Source organism: Tripterygium wilfordii, chromosome 20 (genome assembly GCF_013401445.1).
Source record: "Tripterygium wilfordii isolate XIE 37 chromosome 20, ASM1340144v1, whole genome shotgun sequence".
NCBI lineage: Eukaryota > Viridiplantae > Streptophyta > Magnoliopsida > Celastrales > Celastraceae > Tripterygium > Tripterygium wilfordii.
Genome location: NC_052251.1, coordinates 9,169,813 through 9,193,887, shown reverse-complemented (window position 1 = coordinate 9,193,887; position 24,075 = coordinate 9,169,813). Strand labels below are relative to the sequence as shown.

The window sequence follows — 24,075 nt, the reverse complement described above, 5'->3', positions numbered from 1 at the left end:
AGGACAATCTGATAGTTATATATTCAAGGAAGGACAAAGCGGAAAAAATATTAGAAAAAAACACATTTATATTGTGTTGACGAAAATACCCCTAAAGATATCTTTAAAATCCATCTAGAGTCACACACGTGATGTCATTCTTCTTCCTCCTTTTTTCTCTCTCTTTCTTCTTCTCTCTTCTTCTTCCTTCATTTCGACCACTGGAAATTGGTCGTCCGGTCATCATTTTCGACTAACAAACTACCGAAATAAGTTCTAGGTAAGCTCGATCAAAGCTCAGTCATCACTGGCCATCGATTATCACTTGATTCACCAAAACATCTTCTTGAAATCACGGCAACCATTTGAAAAAGAGCTAGATTCGGCCAATACGGCCAACTCCGATAACCATCAACACCACTGATGTGTCAAATATATACATACACTTATGCATCTTTTACACATAAGTTCATCTCATTTTGAGTTGATTAAGAGTTGATATTGCCTAAGAAAGTTATATTTGCATATTGTAGGTGTCAAGGCAAGAAAGGAAGGAAAAGAATGCAAAATGAAGATTTTTACTCCAGAACCGATTTCCGATCGATCGGAGCCATTCCCGATCGATCGGACCTGCCAAAAGAGCCTTGAATTCATGGAGACAGAGGCAATTTCCATCATAGACTGCAAACGTCGGGGGTGAAAACTTGTTTGGTGGATCTTCCAATTGCAGAGCCTGTACAAAGGGTGTGGAAGTCATCTTTCTGAGGCTTTGTTCGGCCTTCTTCTGAGCACTCCATAAGACTTCCCCAGTATCTTTCTTCATTCGAATTCTTGGGGATCCATCCACTCGAAACCAATCCAAATGGTGTTCCTATAATAAAGACAAAGGCCACAGGACAGAAGATTGTAAAGAGTTCAAAAGGCATTTGGAAGAATTGGTTCAACAGGGGCATCTTAAGGAATTTATTGACAAAGAGAAAACCGTTGCCGAAAAGAAGGCAGAACCTCAGTCAAAGGAGCGGGGAGAACCTTCACACTACGTGGTTAATTTTATTGATGCCATTGTACCGAATGCACAACTTGGTGATGAGATAAGGTGAACGGAGTATAAGAGGGTCCGACACCAACAAGAGGTAATGCAGATGGATTTTAATCCCCATTTGGGAACAAAGAGACCAAGGGAGGCAACTGCAATCACTTTCACCAAGGAAGATGCAACAGGAGTGATCTTTCCGCATAATGATGCTCTTGTGATCTCCCTGCAAATCGGAGCAGCAACAGTGAAGCGAATGATGGTAGACCAAGGAAGTTCCGCATAGATCATGTATTATTCACTTTTCCAGAAGTTAGGGATAACTCATGCAGATTTGATTCCTGTTTCAACACATCTGGTGGGACTTAATGCAACCCCAGTTTGGCCGCTCGGAAGGATAAGAATCCCAGTCACAGCAGGTCCAAGAACAATAGAGGTGGATTTCCTTGTTATAGATCTACCCTCGACATATAATGCAATCATGGGCAGGACTTGGCTTCACTTAATGGAGGCTGTTCCCCCATCTTATCATCAGATTCTCAAATTCCCCTTCGGGGACAAAGTGGTGGAAATAAGAGGAGACCAAGTTGCCTCAAAAGAGTGTTTTATGGCAAAAGCAAAGCAAACAGGAAGAATAATGATGATGGAAGAAGAGGCTCCAGCCCTAGAGGAAGTTGGAAAGGAGCCAGCAACAAAGTCGATGGAAGAACTCGAAAAGGTTCAAGTTACACCTGAAAGTACTGACAGATACTTTAGTTGGGACTAGCTTGCCCATACCAGAGAAGGAATCCTTAATTGGGATGTTAAAGAGAAATGTGGGCGTGTTTCATGGACTCCCTATGAGACGCCAGTGGTGGATTCGGAATTGGTAATCCATAGGTTGAATGTCAAACGAGGTTTTAAACCTGTAATACAGAAGGGGAGAAGGTCAGCCGTTCAACATACGGAGGTCGTGGTTAAGGAGGTAGAAAACTTGCTGGAAGCTAAGGCCATCAGGGAAGTACAATATCCCGAATGGCTCTCGAACACAGTGGTGGTCCGAAAGAAGGATGAAAAATGGAGGGTCTGTGTTGATTTTACTGATTTGAACAAAGCATGTCCGAAGGATTTGTTCCCGCTTCTTAAAATTGATCAATTGGTGGATATGACATCAGGAATGGCAAGGATGAGCTTCCTGGATGCAGACCGAGGGTACCATCAAATACCAATGCATCCGTCTGATCAGGAGAAGACTTCGTTCATCACCCCAAAAGGAATATTCTGTTACCAAGTAATGCCTTTCGGCTTAAAGAACGCAGGTGCCACATTTCAGAGGATGGTGACGAAACTTTTTGGACCTCTGATTGGCAAGACTATGGAAGTTTACATAGATGACATGGTGGTCAAAAGCAAATTTCAGCAGGATCATTTGATGCACCTTCATGAGGTACTTGATGTCATAAAGAGAAATAACCTAAAACTCAATGCTAGCAAATGCGCTTTTGGAGTTAGTACGGGTAAATTCCTAGGCCATCTTGTTACACAAAGGGGAATCGAGGCTGACCCAACGTAGATCAAGGCCATTCAATGCTTGGAGTGACCCACCAAGGTGAAGGAGATACAGAAATTAACTGGAATGGCGACGACACTTAACAGGTTCATCAGTAGTCCTCAGACAGATCAGTCCTTTCTTTCGATTGCTTAAGTCGGGGAGAGCTTTCCAATGGGATGATGAATGCGAGGTGGCGTTTCTTGGGTTTAAGAGTTATTTACAGAAGCCCCAACTGTTAGCAACTCCCAAGGAAGGAGACACGCTTCAACTATACATGGCAGTGTCAGATCATGCCGTCAGTGCCGTAATCCTGAGAAAAGAAAAGAAGGTCCAATACCCAATCTACTATGTAAGCAAGACAATGCTAGATGTTGAAACAAGGTACTCACCCCTGGAAAAGCTTCTCTTGGCATTGCTAATGGCTTCTAGGAAGTTGAACCATTATTTCCAGGAATACCCAGTGGAAGTGGTGACAGAATATCCATTGAAGACCTTGTTAGGAAAAACGGACATGTCTAGAAGGGTTGCCAAATGATCAGTGGAATTAGCTCAGTATGATTTGCAGTTCATCCCAATGACTGCCATTAAAGCTCAAGTCTTAGTTGATTTTGTTGCCGAGTTCGCCACGGAGCAATGGCCTGAAGAAGCCAACCAGATATGGAAGGTACAAGTAACTCCTTCGCATCTTTGGGAGTTGCAGGTTGATGGTTCTTCAACATGACGAGGATCCGGAGCAGGAATTGTGCTCATAGCACCGGAAGGAGAAGTGTTAGAGATGGCTACACGATTAGGGTTCCCAGCAAAAAATAATGAAGCAGAGTATGAAACCCTGTTTCAAGGAGTCCAGAATGCTCTAAGACTTAGGGCAAAGGAGTTGGTGATTTATTCAGACTCTCAATTGGTAGTCAATCAACTCACTGGACTCTACAATGCCAGGACGGTAACTATGGCAGCTTACATGGAAAAAACTAAGCAGTTGCTCGACCGACTTTATGACTATAAGGTAATGCAAATTCCAAGGGAACAGAACGACCACGCAGATGCTTTGGCTACCCTTGCGTCGGCCGACCAACTAGGGGTGAAAAGGGTTATCCAAGTGCAAGAGCTTGAACGATGCGCAGAAGAGCAGGCGCCAAGTTGGATGGATCCCATCGTTGTTTACTTAAATGATGGCATTCTTCCCGAAGATAAGAAAGAAGCCAGAAAATTGGCAGTCAAAGCAATGCGCTTCTGTTTGTCTCCTGATTAGAAGCTCTATAAAAAGTCTTTCTCAGGTCCATACTTATTATGTGTTCCCCTAGGAAGAGTTGAGGACCTGTTGTTTGAGATTCATGAAGGTTCTTGTGGAGTACATGCAGCGGGAAGGACACTTGCATTTCGAGCAATCACCCAAGGCTTTTGGTGGCTGTACATGCTGAAAGATGCTTTGCAGTACATAAAAAAGTGTGAGAAGTGTCAGAAATTTGCACCAATCCCCCACCAACTAGCTAGGGATCTGTGTCCTCTTACAAGTCCGTGGCCTTTTGCCTAATGGGGATTGAATATTGTTTGACCGCTTCTTCGAGCTACTGGCAATAGAAGATTCTTAATTACTGTCACTGACTATTTCATGAAATGGATCGAGGCAAAGCCTCTGGCAGCAATCTGAGACATTGAAACGAGGAAGTTCGTTTGAGAAAATATCATAACAAGGTTTCGAATCCCTCATGCCTTGATCAGTGATAACGGAACTCAGTTTTCAAGTGCCAAATTTAAAGAATTTTGTGGTAGATATGGGATAAAGAATCTTTATTCCACTCCTGCTTACCCACAGTGCAATGATCAGGCAGAGGCGTCCAACAAAATCATATTAGACGGAATTAAGAAAAGATTGGAGTCTTCCAAAGGAAGGTGGGTAGAAGAACTCCCATCAGTATTGTGGGCATACCGAACCACTCCTCGCAGGTCTACGAGAGAATCCTCATTTGTGCTTGCTTATGGAGCAGAGGTTGTCATTCCCTTAGAAATAGGACTTCCAACTCTCCGAACGCAAATGTTTGACGAAGGCAACAATGATCTGGCAATGGAAAGAAACTTGGATTTGCTGTAGGAAAGAAGGGATTAGGTCATGGTGCGGCTGGCTGCTTACCAACAAGTGTTGTCTCGATCCTATTATAAAAATGTTAGGGCAAGAAGCTTTGAAATTGGGGACTTCGTTTTACGAAAAGTCTTATCTCAGACTAAGGATCCAACTGATGGAAAGTTGGGTCCGAACTGGGAAGGACCTTTCCAAGTCATAGCACGGGTTGGCCAAGGAGCCTATAAGCTAGTTAGGCAAGATGACATCAGTGTCCACGGAACTTGGAATATCTCCAACCTAAGGAGATTTTATGTGTAATGCCGATTATGGCTTATTTAAGCCTTCGGCAACGTATCATCAATAAAAGAATAAGTTTCCTCTTCATCTAATTTTGCATTTAGTTACTTCTTGCTACTTCTTTAACTAAATTTACGAAAGTTTTAAGATTCAGTCGTGTAATCTAATTCTTACTCAGGTTTCAATTTATTAAGAATATTGATTTTTGATTCCAAGACAAGTTGGGAATCTTAGTCAAAAAATCAATCAAGTGGTTTTCACTAAGAGGCGGTTGGAAAGGAGGCTAGAAGTTACTTGCGGTTGGAAAAGAGGCTAGAGGTTACTTGCAGTTGGAAAAAGGGCCAGAAGTTACTTCAAAACTGTCGTTCAACCATCTCAGCAGTTACTCCACACATTATTCATCACAACTCAACCGTCTTATCACTTCCACATATAAATGGAAATGAGAAAGGTACAGAGAGACGGAGAAAGAAACAACAATTGTTATAACAACGAGTTCTTCTTCACATTCCGCCAATGTCCCACCAAAGAAGAGGTCTATGATAGAGAACGAGGAGGATGACGATTTGATCAATCTTAAACGTCCAACAGGCGCCTCCCTCCAGAAAAAGGCTAAGTTGGAATATCAAGAGGATGAGGACATGGTCATCCATGACAACCAGTAAACAATTCACCGACGTAGGTGATTGAAATTGAAGACGATGAGGATGACGAAGAACTGAAGGTTCTCGATTCATTCCTAACCAGGAATGCGGAAGACCAAGTTGAGGATCTTAAGGAACAATTACAGTATCTGAAGAGGGAGTTCCAGACTGCTAACAATTGCAACAAGGAGTTCCTAGGCACTCTGCAAACTGTTCAGCACTCACTCATCCAGATATGTGACATGGCCTGGGTAGCGTCAATGGCTCAAGACCCACAAAGGCTCCGGATGTCTCTTCTGGACCTCTCAACCCGTGTTAAATCTATTTTAGACACGGCGATGGTAGTTCTAGCAAGTTAGTCCATTTAAAGATTGTAATATTTTCCCTTTTATACAATGAATAAGGTACTTTCTGAATAAATACCTACGAAAAAAGCTATACAAAAACAAAGCCAAAGAGGCTCTATTCCAAGAAAAAGACAAATGAGTCTTAGCCAAAGAGGTTTTATTCCAAGAAAAATACAAATGAGTCTTAGCCAAAGAGGCATTATTCCAAAAAAAAATTAGCTAAAGAGGCTTTATTAAGAGAAATAGACTAAGAAAAGTCTAAGCCAAGAGACTTTATTCAAAGAAACAGACTAAGAAAAGTCTAAGCCGAAAGGCTTTATTTATACAATTAATTAAATATGCAAGCCGAAGAGGCAGAATCTAAAATGTTAGCAAGAAGAAACATATTCCTATTGTCCAGGATCAGTGGCTGAAGTAGTCCCAGGAGCATTGGTGCCCAGGCCAATGCCATTTTCACGAAGTTTCTTTAGGCTTGGGCGAGGATGGTTGGGGGCGGGCCACTGGAAGAAGTCCTCCGACCAAGCTTTATGTTCTGGAGGAATCTTGAGTGCAAGAAGTGTACAACCACGCCCAAGTCCAAATTTTTCGTTGGATTCAACAGCATGAGTTTCTGTATATTTCTTACAACACTGGGCTATGCTTTCTTCAACCGCTTTCGTTTTTTCTGCCTCAGCTCTGGAAAATTGGTTTTTGGCTTTGGAAAATTCGCTCCGGGTCTTCTCTTTATCTTCGTTGGCTTCAGCAAGTTTCTCTTCAAGAATGGATTTCTCTTGCACGATCTTCTCAAACTCAGTTTGCATAGTCTTTGATTTCACTAGCTCTGCCTTTGCGTCAAAAAGTTGATACTTCAAATCAACTATGTAATGAAGGCACATTTGAGATCCCTGATTCAAACAAAGAAAGGGTTAGTATGAATTAATCCACATACGTGTTAAATAAATAAGAATAAGTAAGAAGAAAACCCCGAGAAGCATCTGCAAGCCAAAGTCTTCGCCTTTGGGAAGTTTGTTAGAGAATTCTTTATCCTCATTAGAGATAGTAGAACAAAGCTTTTCAAGGCAGAAAGGTGAATATCCGATTTGCAAAGACAAGGGATTATCCACAAAACCTTTAAACATGTTGTCGACATTATTCCAAGATGAAGGACTCAAGGCGGTTCTGCCAAGAGTAAAGGGAGCAAACATAGTACCACTACCTTGAGAAGAAGAGCTATCAGCACTTCTGGACACTCCGAAGGAAGGCAGACTATGAGTTTCTGGAGACAGAAAAGACAACGTCGACTTAACTAAAAAAGAGCTCGTGAATGAGGTTAAGGATCCTCCAATAGGATTAGGAGCTCCAAAGATGTTTGCCCAGGGACTAAATTTGGTTTTAGGAAGATCAGGAATGGACACACTTCTCAGAGATCCGGAAGATCCGCCTGGAAGAGCTTCTGCAATCATACGAGGTAAATGGTATGTATATAAAAGTACCTATATATATATATATATATATATATATATATATATATAATAATAACAACTATATTAAGCAAAGGAAAACACACCTAAAGAGAATGAATGCTCGTTGGAAGTATCCTGAAGTTCATCATCATCCGGGTCTTCCTCACCTCCACCTTCAGAATCTGATCCAACCACGGTAGGAGAAGAAGTGACGGGAAGAGTAATTGTAGCTGAAGAACACTTCCTCTTAAATTTCTGTTGTCGCTACCGCGCTGGGGGTAACTTGAAGTATTCACAAGCTTCTTCAATGGATACACCATGAGGGAGAGGAGCGAAACCACGATAAGAGGGTTTACAACCAAATAACACTGGGGCAGATCTCCAAAATTTACCACCAAACCTAGACGTAGCATAAGAATCATCAAGGACCTCTTGCACAGCTTCACTAAGCACATCTGGGAGTGCAGGCATGCGCCCTGCAGTAAAAAGAAAAAATAGCAACATATATATACAAATCACAAGAAAATCAAAGATCAGAACAAAGGCATACCTAGGGGTTCCCCTTTACGGGAGGTAAAGCCGCTCCAATGCCCGGAGATGAGCATATAATCCACGTCTTTATTGGAATTTGGAAGACAATGGATTAATGCCGAATCACACTTTGGAGACAAGTAATACTTGCCATCGAACTCTTATTCTTGAGGATGGAGTAGTAGCAGAGAAGATCGATAGTAGCAAGTTTTTTCCTCAAGAAAGAATTCATTTGTATCACACCACCGATGATCCGATAAGCATTCAGAGCTAACTCCGAATGATGAAGATCTGTATACATGAAAAATTCGTGAAAGAACGGCGATAATGGAATGTGGATTTTACACTCTGATAATAGGAAAATGGAAACCTTGATGAACTCGGGATCAGAATCCCTATCCCTATTGTCATTAAAAGGAACCCGAATGTCGAACGGAGGTACAATCTGGTGCTTCGCTTTGAATGCGGCTAAGTTATCTGGAGAAGAAATCAAATCTTTGAGCTTACCCATGGAAAAACCTGCCAGATCAAAGGTATGTAAGATCCAAGATTAAAAAAAAATGTTGCCTTTGGCCGAACCCCAAACCTGGGGTCGACCGAAACCCCAATAAGGGGGTCGGGGCCGAAACCTCCACATGGGGGTCTGCCGAACCACCACATGGGGTTCGGCCGAACCCCAACCCCCAATGAGGTGGTTGGGGCCGAACCCCCAATGCCTGATTAGGGGGTTGGGGCTGAACCACCCATATGGGGTTCGGCCGAACCCAACCCCCAATGAAGGGGTTGGGGCCGAACCCCCCATGGGTTCGGCAAGGGGATATGGTAAGGGAGCCAGACCCCCGAGTCTCCATCCAAGGTAGTTTTCATCCGATATTTCGAGAGGGCTTATTCCAAGTAAACAGATTACAAAAAGAAAAGTTGCAAATTCAACAAAAAAATTTAAACAGAGAAAAAAATTACCACTTGAAGAGCAGAAAAGAGACGACCTTTGAAGCATATGAAGTTCAGAAAAGAAGAAAAATCTCCACATAATGCAGCTATTTATAGAGGATGTCAAGACTCCTAATCCAACTAGGAGAAAGAGATTATTTGCTAAAGAGCATTTTTTATCCAGCTAGGAAACTACTTCCTGATAAACATGAAAAAGCCTTTAAATTTATCCTAAATTTATTTTAGGTAAATTAAAAGCCTGGGGGTATTTGTGTAGTAAATAAATACACTCCGTATATACGGTTCTTCCAGATGAAAGAACCTTATCCAGAAGCAGTTTTATCCGACGGTTACCAGTAGCAGTTACAAGAGATGTTACCATAGGCAGTTAACCGCATCAACTGATGAATCCCAAGCCTATAAATACATTTCATTTCACATTTGTAAAGGATCATCGACAATCAACTCTAATAAAAGATCAGACTCTGTGGACCTAGGCAAGTTGTCGAACCACATAAATTCTATGTTGTCATTCTCTTGAATATTTCTATTTTTTACATATTTTTTACCTAGGTGCAAATTTAGCATCGACAGCGAGTTTGAGTAAAGTTGCAGAGGATAGGAACACCATGGTAAAAAAAGAGGAAGATTCGTAAAAATTAGGAAACAAATATGTTATATAAATGAGGGCAAATATGTCATATGCCTTTTTCTTTTATTTAGATCCGACTTTGATGGTGTATTAAATTTTAACATAGAGATTTATTGTTATAATACTTTTATTACAACATGCATCGATTATCGGAAAAAAGTAAAACCACAACAACATTTGCACAAGCATGGACTAAAGCCTTGGCTTGATTGAATCAATTTCAAGAGGACTTGGATCAACTAAGGCTACTGAAAGGAGTTCCTTGTCCTGCTCTACCATAGACATGATTCCTTCATCCAAGGACACCCACGCTTCCATTCCATTACTCATTCTTGTATCCACGAGCTGAATCACCAATCCACGAAGCCCTATTATAAAAGAAACAACCGGAAACCATGTAGGTTTTCCCCAACCAAAATCAGCATTGTAAATGCCTGAGTTACACCAGCTATTAAACACGATTATTTCTACTCCGTCCGATGAAGCCTTAGAAGACGAATTACTAAGCTCTATCACATATTCATTGAAACGATATAATCCTTGATCACCTTGAAGGCTCTTCAAAAAGTCGCCATTGATTAGGGTTACGCCTTTCCTCATCTGGTGCAAAAAACTACGCGAATCTGTTTCTTCACTATTCACTGGTATTGGTGCTGCCAGAACTAAATTTCCCACACTAGTTTCTGCGAATGGTGGCACAGCTCTTCGTCCCAAGTTCACTGAAGTTGATATCAAAGCTGACTTCCATGGAGGCAACTTTGCGTTCAATGCAGACATTATACATTTAAAGAGGATTGCAATCACAACCTCCACACGCGTCGGGTTGTGCACACCTAACCTTGTTGCTTTGGTCTTAAGATTGCTTACAGATGATCCTTCAAATACAAACCTCCTAGTTACAAAATTTCCCTCTCTACCAAAAACTAGGCTTCCAAAAGTGGAACTCATTGGATCTTATCGGAATGAAGTGTTTTGAGGAAAGATATACGAGGAGCTAAAATCGGTAGATTGAGCCACTTCTTGTCGAGCAATCGTAGCCCAATTTTTCAGAAATACTATTGCAGAAGTTCCATCAAAAAAGTTGTGTGCAATAACAAGGCCTATGGAAAAACCACCACAAGCAAACACAGTTTCTTGCACAACAGCGACATGAGCACCAGGAGTCATTTCATGAAGAATGATCTCTCCTGGCACAAACTTGGGCAGATTCGAGAAATCAGGCTGCTTGAGATAATAGCGTAAATTGCAATTAACTCGTGCCACCATATAAGAAACTTCCTCGTCGTTACAATCAACGGAAAGAGCGTCGATGATCTTTCCAGCGAGGGGGTAATAAAGAATGAGTGTCTTTGATAGAGATTGTTTCAACACTTGTGATCTCTTTGAGATGGAGGCAGCTGCTTGGTTTGGGAGATTAAAGTTGATTGTGGAAACAAACATGGGAATGCTGAACTGATCAACCAGAGAGATCTTGTGGGTTTTAAGGTGATGAGGTGTTGGAGAAGAGGGTTTGATGCACTCTCTTGACATTATCTCAATCTCCATTTTGTTTTTGGATCACTTGGAGACCTCTTTTCTTGATAACTTGAATCTCCCAATTCAGTGTTTATATACACATAAAATTTTCCACTACCCTCTTATCATTCATGCAAGTAGCGATATTCATGACGTGTCCCTAAGTCTGAGTTTGGAAAATTTGAAATGCTAGCTTCCAACTTTTGTTTAATTTCTTCTAGAAAATGAGATCAACCACGTGATATGGTTGATATCCACCTCTATGAATTCTAATGTCATCCCTTGTCAGGGGCGGAGTCAGAATTTAATGTTGGAGAGACAATAAAAGTCGTCCCCAAAAATTTTTTTAGGGTCATTTACTACACTACATCTATTTAAAATGAAATTAACAAGAAGATAGTGAACACTTAGAAGATAACTTAACCAATTAGGGTCTTAGGCGGTATAGTTAGCCTTTGATCGCTTAGGACCTTAGACAATTAAGCTCTTAAATATTTAGGTATGAGTATGTATATTACCATATATAAGTATATTTTATTTATTTATTTATTTACGTATAATTATATAAGTATATATAATTTTCTTATCAAAAATTTGGGGGACTAGAGCCTAGTGTAGTTCATTAGCTGAATGAAAGAAGATGGTGTGTGGTGAAGGTTGTTGAATGGCATTTACTTTAGTTGGGACATATATATGTGTATGCGTTATACCACCAAGTTTATGGTTATCACTAGTTGAAAAAATGAATGAAACAAGATGGTAGGGTTGGTTGTTAGAAGTTAGAACCCATAAATGAGAAAATCCAAGAAACATCACGTCCAAGGCATATAAATTGCATGTTTTTGGACAGGGTACCTACTTATACACATTTAGAACTTATCAGAATCCATAACCTTAATAAAATTGGGCCAAGCAACAGAACCCCAGCCCACTAACGTGTTCCATAATTTTGATTTCTTGAGTTCTGTGAAAATGAGTAACCATTTAATTATCTGACACACCAAGTCATACGTGATGTAGTGCATTAGAATTAAGAGAGCACTGTCAATTCACAGGCGACGGTTGGTACATTTTGGAAATTTAAATCGTAAGCTAATTATCTGTATTCTCGACTACAAATGAATTGTCACCAATCACTCATGAATTGACATTATCCTATTGGTTATGATACAATACATCAGGATATGATATTGTCTGAGCATCGTGCGACTCAATCAAGTCAACCACCCACTAGAGATATCCACCCAATCAGATGAAGAAAACACAAGTATAATACGAGCAAAAATATACATTGGAAAGTAAAAAAGAAGAACACCACATAATTTATTCTAGTTCAATTCGAGATCTCACATCTAACATAATGTTATACTTAAGATCAACAGGAAGGACATTCCTTTGTTGATGTGTTTAAATTCGATCTAAATTAAGCAAAAACAAAAATATTGAAAAGAGATTGAAAACTAGAAACCACAACAACGACAAGAGTTACATGCATACATTGATCAAAGCTTTGACTTGAGCGAATCAATTTCAAGAGGACTAGGATCCACTGAGGCTACCGAAAGGAGTTCCTTGTCATGCTCTACAATACCCATGATTTCTTCATCCAGTGACACCCATGCTTCTATTCCATCACCGCATCGTGTATCCACGAGCTGAATCACGGATCCAGGAATCCCTAAAGCAGAAACAAAAGCTGGGTACCATAATGGCTTCCCCCAACCAAAGTCAATACTATAAGTGCCTGAGTTACACCAGCTATTAAACGTGATTATTTCATCTCCATTGGAGATCCCCTTTGAATGTGATTCCCCATGCCTCCTCAATTTTTCACAAAGAGACTCCAATCCATGCTCCCCTTGAAGGCTCTTGACAAAATCACCATTCATTGGGGATAATGTTTCTCTCATCCGGAACACGAAACTACGCGCATCTGTTTCTTCACTATTTGCTACTATCGCCGCAAGCAAAAGTATATTTCCCACGGTTGTTTCTGGGAATTTTGGCTCAGCCCTTCGTCGCAAGTTCACCGAAGTTAATAACAAAGCTGATTTCTTCTTGGTAGCAGATTTTGCCTTGGATGCAGACATGATGCATTTAAAGAGCAGTGCAACCACTACCTCTACTCGTGTTGGCTTATGCACTCCTAATCTCGTTGCTTTGGCCTTAAGATTACTTATCACTGGTCCTTCAAACACGAACCTCCTTCCGACAAAGATGCCCTTTTCTTGATAGAATCGATTCCTTAAAGCCGAGCCAGTTAGATCTTGCGAGAATGCATTGTTTTGAGGAAAGATATATGAGGAGCTGAAATCGGGAGATAGAGCTGCTCCTTCTCGAGCCATGCTACCCCAAGCGTTGAGGAATGCCGTTAAAGAAGTTACATCGATTATGTTGTGTGTAGTACCAATGCCTATTGCAAAACCACCACAAGCAAACATAGTTTCTTGTATCTTAACAAGATGACAACCTGGAGTCATCTCACAGATAACGATTTCTTCTGGCACAAATTTTGGAAACTTTGAGAAATCAGGTTGCTTGAGATAATCATATAATTTGCAACTGACTTTAGCCACTGTATAGGAAATCCCCTCATCATTACAATCGATGGAAAAGTTGTCGATGTTCCTTCCAGCGAAGGGATAATAGAGAGTTAGTGTTCGTGATAGCGATTGTTTCAAAACTTGTGATCTCTGGGAGATGGATATGGAGGCGGCTTCATTCGCAGAATAAAAGAAGAGGTTTGAATTATAAATGGGAGGTGAAAATTGATCAAGGAGACTGATAACATGGGTTCTAAGGTGAGTAGGTGTTGGAGAAGAGGGTTTGATGTTCTCTCTTGATATTATCTCAATCTCCATTGTTCTTTTCTCCACTTGCCAGATGGAGCTCACAATATAATATAATGGCGGCCATATACCGTACACACATAAAAATTTGCAAGGTCAAACTTGTACACCTACTAAGTAAGTTTCATCGTCGCATGGCATGGAAATCGTGCCAACTTTATTACATGTTTGTTAGCTATTAATTATGTAATGTATTTTTCAATTTTCTATTCGTATGTGATAACAAAAAAAATACCGAGAAACTAGAGGGGTACCTTATTAACATCTACTTCTACATACCTACCAAGAAATTCGATGATTGGCTTCAACAACTATTTCTAGTCCCCAAATGTTCATCATTTTTATCTTCAGCATCAACATCCCCTGTTTCTATCACCAATACTACCAGTCAAGTAGCCTCAGCCCGTAGGTAAGTTCCATTCTTTCATTGAGATTTCCTCGTTCATGTGCACCGCCTCAAATGAATTTCCAGATGGATGAGTCCACAGTATGAGATGATCTGGATGAGAGAGGCTTTTATCGTTGGGTTCGTAAAACTGATCAAAATATAAATATATATTTTTTCAAATTTTTTAAAAAAGAATTTGAATTCTAAAAGTTAGAACTTGATTGAAGAATTCCTCTATTATTATATAAAGTTTCATATGTTTATTTGAATGTTTCTTTTGACTTAGTTTGTTGTGTGTATTTGTAAGTACATATGCAAATGGGCTCGAAATGTCATTTGATTTACAATTTCTCTTACAGTACCATCACATAGCCGATACTCTAAATTATTTAAATATTCATTTATTGAATCAATTTTATTATTTAAACTCAATTCTTTTACAACTTCCATAACAAAAAATGAAACCATATTTAAATAATAAATCAAATGTACTTTAATTTTTTTTATTCAATTTAATTATTACATACTTAAATGGTCCCAGGCTCCCAACCCCATCTCTCTCTCTCTGCTATTGATGTATATTGAGATTGAGATATTTCTCTTAAATATTTTATGTGTAAAATGGGTGGACGCCACACTCCACTTGGATTTTCTTGGATGCTTTTGCTTATCTGCAATGGTTGGCGCTGTGCATTTGTTGACTCTCAGATTAATGCAATTTTAATTTGTTAATTATCACACCTGCGTTACATCCTTAAACACACACAAAACGGCAACCATGACTAATTATATATATGTATGTTTAATATTTATAGTTAGCTTAAGTTAATAAGTTATTAGTTATATTTGATTTAGTTAAGTGGTTAACTTATAGCTGAAAATGGGATGGTTCTCTATTATTTGTTTTATATGAGTTTTGCTTTTTCACTTTAGTCTGAAAAAAAATAAACAGTAGAGAAGTTGAATCTTTAATTCCCAAAAACAGCAACTTCAATTCCGATTTCGATATGGCTTCCTCCGAGAACGTTCCAACTTCTCAAGGAACTCTTCCATGGACCGTTCTCCAAAAATGTTAATTTTTCCTGAATTCATAATAACTACAAAATACGTCTTATTAGTAACACAACAACAATAATTTTAAATAATTAAGTAGATAATGAAAATCTTATCTTATGTCAATCTCCTCCATTTAAAGACAATCTTCTTCCTCTTCGAAACCCCGACCTCCAGTTTTGAAGAGTTTCAATAGGAAATTTCTTGACATCTTGATCTGCATCAATTCCTCTGTTTGACATGCTATATGAGATATGTCAGCCTGCAAGCCCAATTTTTGAAAGTGATTTTCTTCAACAACAAACAAATAAAGCTAACATTCAAAATCCAATTTCTCCAACTTCTTAAGCGGTTTTCTTCAACAAGAAGCAAATAAAGTTGACATTCAAAACCCATATTCACCAAACAGTGTCTCTCAATATTTTTTTTTTTAATTACAAGGGAAGGGAATGAGAGAGGTTCGAACTTAAGACCTCTATAAAATACCACACACATAAGTTTAATCTGAGCTACTCGCGACTCTCTAGTCTCTTGTCATGGATGTCATCAATGTTGTTCCTTTTTTTTTTCTTTCTCTTTTTAAAATTTTTTAATTATTGCTTAACATGTCATATAGGTTGGCACGATTTCCATGCCATGCGAAGGTTAAATTTAGTAGGTGTACAAGTTTGACCTTGTGTCGCAACCAGGGTCACGACGCGGACCGGCGTGGGAGGATGAAAAATGTTTAGAGTCGCCACCAATTGATTTAAGGTGCAATTGGACACCGTAAAGACCTGCGAACCAGAGAAAAGGGTACGGGGATCGATTGAGTGTGGGGAAGGTGTTAGGCACCCCACAACTCCCGTTTGAAAACGGTTACCCTAATTAATTTCATGGCTATCTTATGGATACTTGCTCTTTGCAAGATATAATTGTTAAAGTTTGAATTATTACTTTCAACACACTTATCAACTTATGATAGTGTTTGAAAAAAAAGCTTGGAATATTACTATCAATTTATGATGGTTTTTATTTGGAAATAGGTTTGAAATAACACTATCAACTTATGATAGTTTTGGGAAAAGATTTGTAAGAATACTATCAACTTATGATAGCATTAAAAGAAATTGTAATATTACTAAAACTTATGATAGTTTTTATTTGGGGACACACTACCAACTTTTGGTAGATTTAATTTAAAACACCAACTTTTGGTGTTAATGATAAAATGTCCTACCAACTTTTGGTAGGTTTAATTTTAGATACCAACTTATGGTTTATTTAATAAAATGCCCTACCAACTTTTAGTAGGTTTAATTTTAAATACCAACTTATGGCATAAATGATAAAATGACCTACCAACTTTTGGTAGGTTTAATTTTAAATACCAACTTATGGCATAAATGATAAAATGACCTACCAACTTTTGGTAGGTTTAATTTTAAATACCAACTTATGGTATAAATGATTATTTGGAAAAGTGTCATCTATCAATTTAACCTATTATTGCCAACTTATGGCAAATTCATAAATGAAATCAAATAAGGTTCATAATTCAAATAAAGGAAATCAACTTATGATTTCTTTAATTGAAATGACCTATATTCAACTTTAAGCCTATATATTCATAATCCACACTTGTACAAATAATCCAAATAATAAATGTCGAAATTATACAAATCGATATGAATAAAATAAATTACACAATATGGGGGGCCAAATATACACAAATTGCAATAAACCAAACAAAATCTTGAAATTGCTCAAGCCTCCATCAACTCGTCCAAATAATATCCAAGCCCGAGTCTCGTCCAACAAAACAAACATAAAGAGAGGGAAAAATAGAATACTCAAATGTAAATCAAGATTTAAATCGAGTCAAGACCACTTTATGAGATTCACACGTATCCAAACCGAGAAAATCAAATCCAAATATGGTCTCTCCCGCTTTTTCCAACAAGAAATAGAAGAAAAAAAATGCAAAGAGAGAGGGCTCAACATATTAGTATCGAAAACACTCCCAAGCATCACATATGTCCAAGGTGAATGCAAGAAACACCATGTCTATTCTTAGTCAACATCCGAGGATGCTAAAAATGAATCAAACATTGAAATCAAGTGTAAATAGAGCAATACTTGAGTGAAAGATATGAGGGGTATGAAGCTTCTACCAAAAAAATCCAAAGAATCGGTTTTCCCCCTCTCTCCTTCTCTTCTTCTCTTCTTCCTCTCCCCTCTCTTCCTCTCTTCCTCTCTTCTTTTTTTGTTTTTCTTCACCAAAAGCCAAAATCTCCTTCTTTCTTCCTCTCTCTCACGCCTCCTCTCTTCCTCTCTTCTTTTTTTTGTTTTGTTTCCTCTCCCCCCCAAAACCAAAGTCTCTTCTCCCCTCTTCTTATTTTTTTTCTTCCCCAATTTGTGCCACATTTCTCTCTTTGTCTCCTTCTTTTCATTCTTTTTCTTTCCCCAATTTGTGCCACATTTCTCTCTTTGTCTCTTTCTTTCTATTCTTTTTCTTTCCCCAATTTGTGCCACATTTATCTCTTTGTCTCCTTCTTTTTATTCTTGGCTTTTTATTTCTTATTTTTTACTTTTCCATTCTTCTAGCAAAAACAATAAAAAGATGTGACATTTTTTTTAAAACAATTCTCTTATTTTTAGATATTTTCTAAGATTTGATCTTATTGGGTCAAGATTTGAGTATTTAAAGATCCAAGAAAAGGATTATGAATATCTATGGGCTTGTAGGTCAAAGAAATGAGTTTTTGCATTTTTTTTATGTATTTTTTCTATTTTTTTTGTATTTTTGTATTTTTGGCCGGACGAAAACCGGGTACTACAGCTGCCCCCCTTTGTATGTCTTTTATGAAATAAAAGGCAAACAAAGGCGTAGTCAACCGAGTTTCGTACGAGAATTGAAATGCACGGGATCACTATGGCCACTCCCGGCTTGGTCAAATGTTTGTTCAAGAAAATAAAGGGGCACGGGATCACAAGGCCATTCCCGGCTTGGCCAACTGTTTGTGCAAGAAAATAAAGGGCACGGGATCACAAGGCCATTCCCGGCTTGGCCAACTGTTTGTGCAAGAAAATAAAGGGGCACGGGATCACAAGGCCATTCCCGGCTTGGCCAAGGTTTGTGCAATAAAATAAAGGGGCACGGGATCACAAGGCCATTCCCGGCTTGGCCAACTGTTTGTGCAAGAAAATAAAGGGCACGGGATCACAAGGCCATTCCCAGCTTGGCCAACTGTTTGTGCAAGAAAATAAAGGGGCACGGGATCACAAGGCCATTCCCGGCTTGGCCAATGTTTGTGCTGTAAAATAAAGGGGCACGGGATCACAAGGCCATTCCCGGCTTGGCCAACTGTTTGTGCAAGAAAATAAAGGGCACGGGATCACAAGGCCATTCCCGGCTTGGCCAACTGTTTGTGCAAGAAAATAAAGGGGCACGGGATCACAAGGCCATTCCCGGCTTGGCCAATGTTTGTGCAAGAAAATAAAGGGGGCACGGGATCACAAGGCCATTCCCGGCTTGGCCAATGTTTGTGGTGTAAAATAAAGGGGCACGGGATCACAAGGCCATTCCCGGCTTGGCCAACTGTTTGTGCAAGAAAATAAAGGGCACGGGATCACAAGGCCATTCCCGGCTTGGCCAACTGTTTGTGTAAGAAAATAAAGGGGCACGGGATCACAAGGCCATTCCCGGCTTGGCCAATGTTTGTGCAAGAAAATAAAGGGGGCACGGGATCACAAGGCCATTCCCGGCTTGGCCAACTGTTTTTTTTTTTTTAATCTTTGACTTTTTTTTTTTTGGTGAAAAGGTGCTCGGGATCACTGTAGCCATCCCCGGCTTGGCTGAAAATTTTTGATTTTTTTTTATTGTGAAAAAGGTGCTCGGGATCATTGTAGCCATTCCTGACTTGGCTGGAAAAGATTTTTTGATTTGATTTTTTTTTTGATTTTTTTTTTGATTTTTTTGAGAAATAGGTGCTCGGGATCATTGTAGCCATTCCTGACTTGGCTGGTAAAGATTTTTTTTGATTTTTTGAAAAAAATTTTTTATTGAGAAAAAGGTGCTCGGGATCACTGTAGCCATTCCCGGCTTGGCTGAAAATTTTTTATTTATGCAGTGATGATGCATGCACTGACCTATTTTGCTCAATTATGAATGTCTCATGAATGAATGGATGCATGTTTTCTCATGGTTTTGCCATCCTCCAACAAGCGCACAATTACGAATTGCTAAACCAAATTTGTTTCTCTGTCAGGGTTGACTTTCTGACTCACTGAGCTTTCAATGTATCTTCTCTAATCTGATTAGTGAAGGCCTTTTTCCGTTCTGGATCCCAGCTCTTGAGCTATCTCTTTTCCTTTTCCAATGTGCATTCCCATAATCAATTCATTTTCCCTGAAATTTGCATGTTCGTACGCATCTGAATTCAAAGCTACCCATTTATCTGAATTTCCTTATTCAAATCTTTTTTTTTTTTTTTTTTTTTTTGCACGGCTTAGGAATGTGAGCTTCTCTTTCTTGCTAACACCTGCTTCAGCTTCAGGCTTTTCACTCAGATCCTTTCCAGCTTAGGATGCCAAAATCCATCAACTTCCTATCAAAAGTATTGTCCTGACGCACTCATTATATTTCCTGTCAAAACTTTGTCAGTGATAAATTCAAAAGTACAGCCATGCTTGTCAATTTGTTTTTGGAGTATGAGATGAGAATTGAATTGGGATATGGAAAAAGATGCCACAAGTGACAAAACCGGAGAAATGAATTTCCTCACAATTTGTTTTTTTGGAGTATGAAACGAGAATTGAATTGAGATATGTAAAAGCAGACTACAAGCAACAAAATTGAAGAAATGAATTTCCTCACAATTTTTATTGAAAAGGATAGGTGGTAATAAAATATTTTAGAATGAAATATGTACAAGAAAGTAGAGAAATCAAAGGCAGAAAGGACAAACCGAGCTTCTTCAAGATGAAATATGTGATAATTCAAAGATTGTACCAAAATTGCCCCAATTTTGGTGTGCACCCAATTAACAATAATCAAATCTGACTTGTATGAGGCTATCTCTGAACCTTCCATTTCTGCCAACAAACTTCTTCTTCTATGTAACAGACTAACACCTTAGCAAGGTAAAATATCTGATGGTATCAAGAGCACCCCAAAATCTGCCCCAGTTTTGGGTGTATGTCCAATTAACTGATCTCCAACCCTTCAATTACGAAATTAATTCTGCACTCCCACCTATGTCAACGTGAGACAAGTTAACAGCCAACTCAGGCAATACTCATCAATTCAACAGATTCGTGATCCAACCATCTTGCAGCCCAAACTAAAATGCCCATAAGGGTTTTTTTTTTTCACTTTAGCAGAATTCTCTTTTTCTTCTTTATTTTTTTTTTGTTTTTTTTTTTTTTTTTTTTTTTTTGCCCCTAATTTTTGCCTAGAGCGCCCTTGCGGGTTTTCACTCTAGCTGGTTTTTTTTTATATATTCCTAATTTTGCCTAGAGTACCCTTTCGGGTTTTCACTCTGACGGGATTTTTTTTTTTTTTTTTTTTTGCTACCAATAAAACTTAACAACTTCATTGAAATTATCCCGAATGTGCATTTTGAGGGGTTCAACTTCAACTAGTGCATTCTCAACCTCTTGAACAATTTTTCCAGGTTAATCATGTAATCTTCCTCTTGCTTGGAATTAGCAATCATGTCATCCACAATTCCACATACACTTCAATGGAGGATAAACTCTTTAGTGACAATCTGTGGACCACTATGTTCTTATCAAGTTCTGCATACCCTGATATGATCATGCAAAAACATCTTGGTTCACGCAACCACTTTATCAATCTCTTTCTATCATTTTCTTCCAGTGCTGTATCAATTCAAACTTCTTCTTTCTGATCTTCAACTTCCGAATTAACAACCTTAGCCATTTGAATTACCTTTTCTTTTTGGTTAAACTTGTCTCAACATTTCTGACTATATCTCAGATTTATCCTCAATGTTCAAGTCAAATTCGACATTGTTAATGGGTGCCCCAAAATCTGGTTCCTTCGGTTCATCTTTTCATTATCATCAATTTCAATCCTGCCAAAATGGAATTTGCAAGATTTGGAATTTGCAAGTAATGGACAAATAAAGGCAAATAAATGTGGAATGATGAATGTAACAAAGGCATCAAAAACACGGGAATTGGGCAAATAAATGTGGGAATGATAAGTGTAACAGGGCATCAAAAACAGATCGCTGCATGCATGCGATCTGATTGTGGAGATGCTGCAATTGCTGATGAGGAATCACCAGGTGGTGATGCTGAGTGACCTTCTTGGGTCTGCTTCTTTCTAGTAGCAGTTGTTTTCAAATGGCTGATGCTCTGACGCCATGTCCTTCTTTCCATCATGGTGACCTGATATCCCAAAGATGCTTGAGGCCGAGGAGGTCGAATGCTTTTGAACAAAAGCAACCTTGTGATAAGCCGTGGGAAAAATAACTTCCCCGCCTTTATTGGCTTCTTCTCGACAAAATCCTTGGCTTTGAAGATCGTGGCCAGATAGATCTTCCCAATATCAAACCACTGCCCTTTATACATAGAGTATAAGACTGACAAGAATTTTCCTCGTCGTTCTTGCTCATGGCCAATAGGGCACAGATTTTTCCTGACAGCATCATCCAGCAACCACATCTTCGAAGGTAAATAAGCACGGCGTGTAGCGTTGCTGAGCCTATTCTTTTTTCCTCCACACATATCATCAACAATTTTCTGCTTTGACGCACAGATTGGTTGTTGAGATCCAATGGGCTTATCATCTACTGGTGGATATCCCAAGCAGCGACACAGATCTGCTGTCGTGAATTGAACTTTCACACCAGCTAGAATGACCTGATAAACCAGTTGATTCCTAGTCCGCTCACTTCGTGGTAGCTCGATGAGAGTGTGATAGAAGGAGCGAACGATCTGAGGATACACCAGTAAGTCATTTTCTGGATCTGGATCTACTAAAAACAGCAAGGAATGCTCCCTCAAGCAGCGTATCGCCCATTTGTTGATTGCTTCTCGCTGTACCGTTTCATCAATTCTACACTCCGGAATAATTTCAGCTTCGTTGAACAACGCAAGCCTGGATTGTAATCTTGAGGCGATGGTGCGTGAGCGTCTCGGCATAGCTCTTGATCTTTGTGAGAGAAAACACACTTTTACCACAACTAATGGAGATGAAGATGGAGACGGAGATGAAGATGGCTCAGAGAGAAAACACGCTTTTGCCAGAAATGATTGAGATGGAGATGAAGACGAAGATGGCTCTGCATATGCGAAGACATTCGCGGTGCCTGTCACATCAGTACTTACTTTACTGTCACCTTCCACTGTTATTTTCCCCGCTTGAGGACAACTCTTTTCTTCCTTCTTTTTTTTCAACTAGATAATAATAAAAACAAAACTGTCACACTCAACTGTTCATTTCCCGCTTGAGGACAAACTTTTTTTTTTTTTTTTTTTTCAACTTAAATAAAAATAAAACAGAATAATAATAATAAAAAAAACTTTCACACTCCCCAAGAAATTACGAATATTTGCACAGTGAGGCAGGGGATATAACAGACGATCAGGATTTAATCCAAGCAGGACCTTTTAAGCTGTCTGATAAGAGATTCCAACGGTGGTGGAGAACATGGCTCTGATGGTGATGGTGGTAATAAACATAGATCACAAGTCTCCGGAAGCTCTCTTGTTGTTGATGCATCTCTCTTGGTTTCCGTCTCTGGTCATGTAACCTTTCAAGCGCTTCACATCGGACAACTTCACTGTCTTTACAATAAAATCCTCTACTCCTTCTTCCAAGCATCTGTCGATTCGAGTCACTATGTTCTCAGATGACCTGATTACCACCGGAATCTCTCTCAAGGCAGACGATTCCTTGATTTTCTTTAGCAACTCATCTCCTGTCATTCCAGGCATACAGTAATTGGTGATAATTAGATCCACTTTCAAACTATCAAACCCAACAGGACAATTATTCTCCTCGTCTAATCCCAGAAACTGAAGTATTCTTATTCCACTGTCCACTGCAGTTACTTTACAGGAAGTAATCTTGAGCAACCTTTCAATGACTGGTCTATTAACAAGGTTGTCATCGACAGCCAAAACGTAAACCTCCTCAGAATCAGACATAGAATGATACATTCCCACTTGATCAACAAGAAAATTAAGAGTCAATTTCCTCACAAACTGCCCCATTATATTTTTTTGTTGTTCATTTTCATTGTTTTAGCAATTCACAACTGTAATCTTATACTATAAGGATGGCAAAGACATGAGTGAATTGGTGTTTTTTTTTTTTGTTTTTTTTTTTTTTTTTTTGCATGACTATGAACTTATTTAGTTTGACAAAATGCAATGACTGTGCCTACGTGAATGCATGAGAGAAGAAACCAATAATGGAAATTACAATTAAAAATGTGTAAGACAAAACATCGACGACAAATGAGTAAATCACACAAAAATAGAATATGCCATTACACTGGGTAACCTAAATTTCTGGAGGTTTCGGGCATGGATCTAGGGCTTTATAAAGTGCTTGGGTAAGTTTATCTAACTATTCTGCGAGGTCCCAGATCATGTTGCCTTTAAAATCCCAACTATTGGGACAAAAGCTCCTCCCTTAACTTTTAAGAGAAGTCGATCCGGTGAGGATATCTTCCACTACCCATGCGGAGACGGAATCTCACGAGAATAGTGGTCAACCCTCTCTAATACTAAAGGTAGAGCCCAGCTGGTAGGCTACAGTGAGTGTAAATGTATGAGATGACAAATACTTTACCACAACAAAATAA

General features: G+C 39.1%; 3 protein-coding genes across 3 annotated transcripts; all 3 read right to left on the bottom strand.

The window, feature by feature from the left end:
* Positions 1-9,637: 9,637 nt before the first annotated feature.
* LOC119986946 (stemmadenine O-acetyltransferase-like) lies at positions 9,638-10,393 on the bottom strand. The gene has a single exon (XM_038831634.1). It carries the CDS (start codon positions 10,391-10,393, stop codon positions 9,638-9,640), a length of 756 nt encoding a protein of 251 aa, XP_038687562.1.
* A 6-nt stretch (positions 10,394-10,399) lies between these two features.
* LOC119986945 (stemmadenine O-acetyltransferase-like) lies at positions 10,400-10,990 on the bottom strand. The gene has a single exon (XM_038831633.1). The coding sequence runs from the start codon at positions 10,988-10,990 to the stop codon at positions 10,400-10,402; it is 591 nt and encodes a 196-aa protein (XP_038687561.1).
* A 1,269-nt stretch (positions 10,991-12,259) lies between these two features.
* LOC119987443 (stemmadenine O-acetyltransferase-like) lies at positions 12,260-13,855 on the bottom strand. Its single transcript, XM_038832363.1, has one exon. It carries the CDS (start codon positions 13,819-13,821, stop codon positions 12,463-12,465), a length of 1,359 nt encoding a protein of 452 aa, XP_038688291.1. The 5' UTR covers positions 13,822-13,855; the 3' UTR covers positions 12,260-12,462.
* Between the last annotated feature and the right edge of the window lie 10,220 nt (positions 13,856-24,075).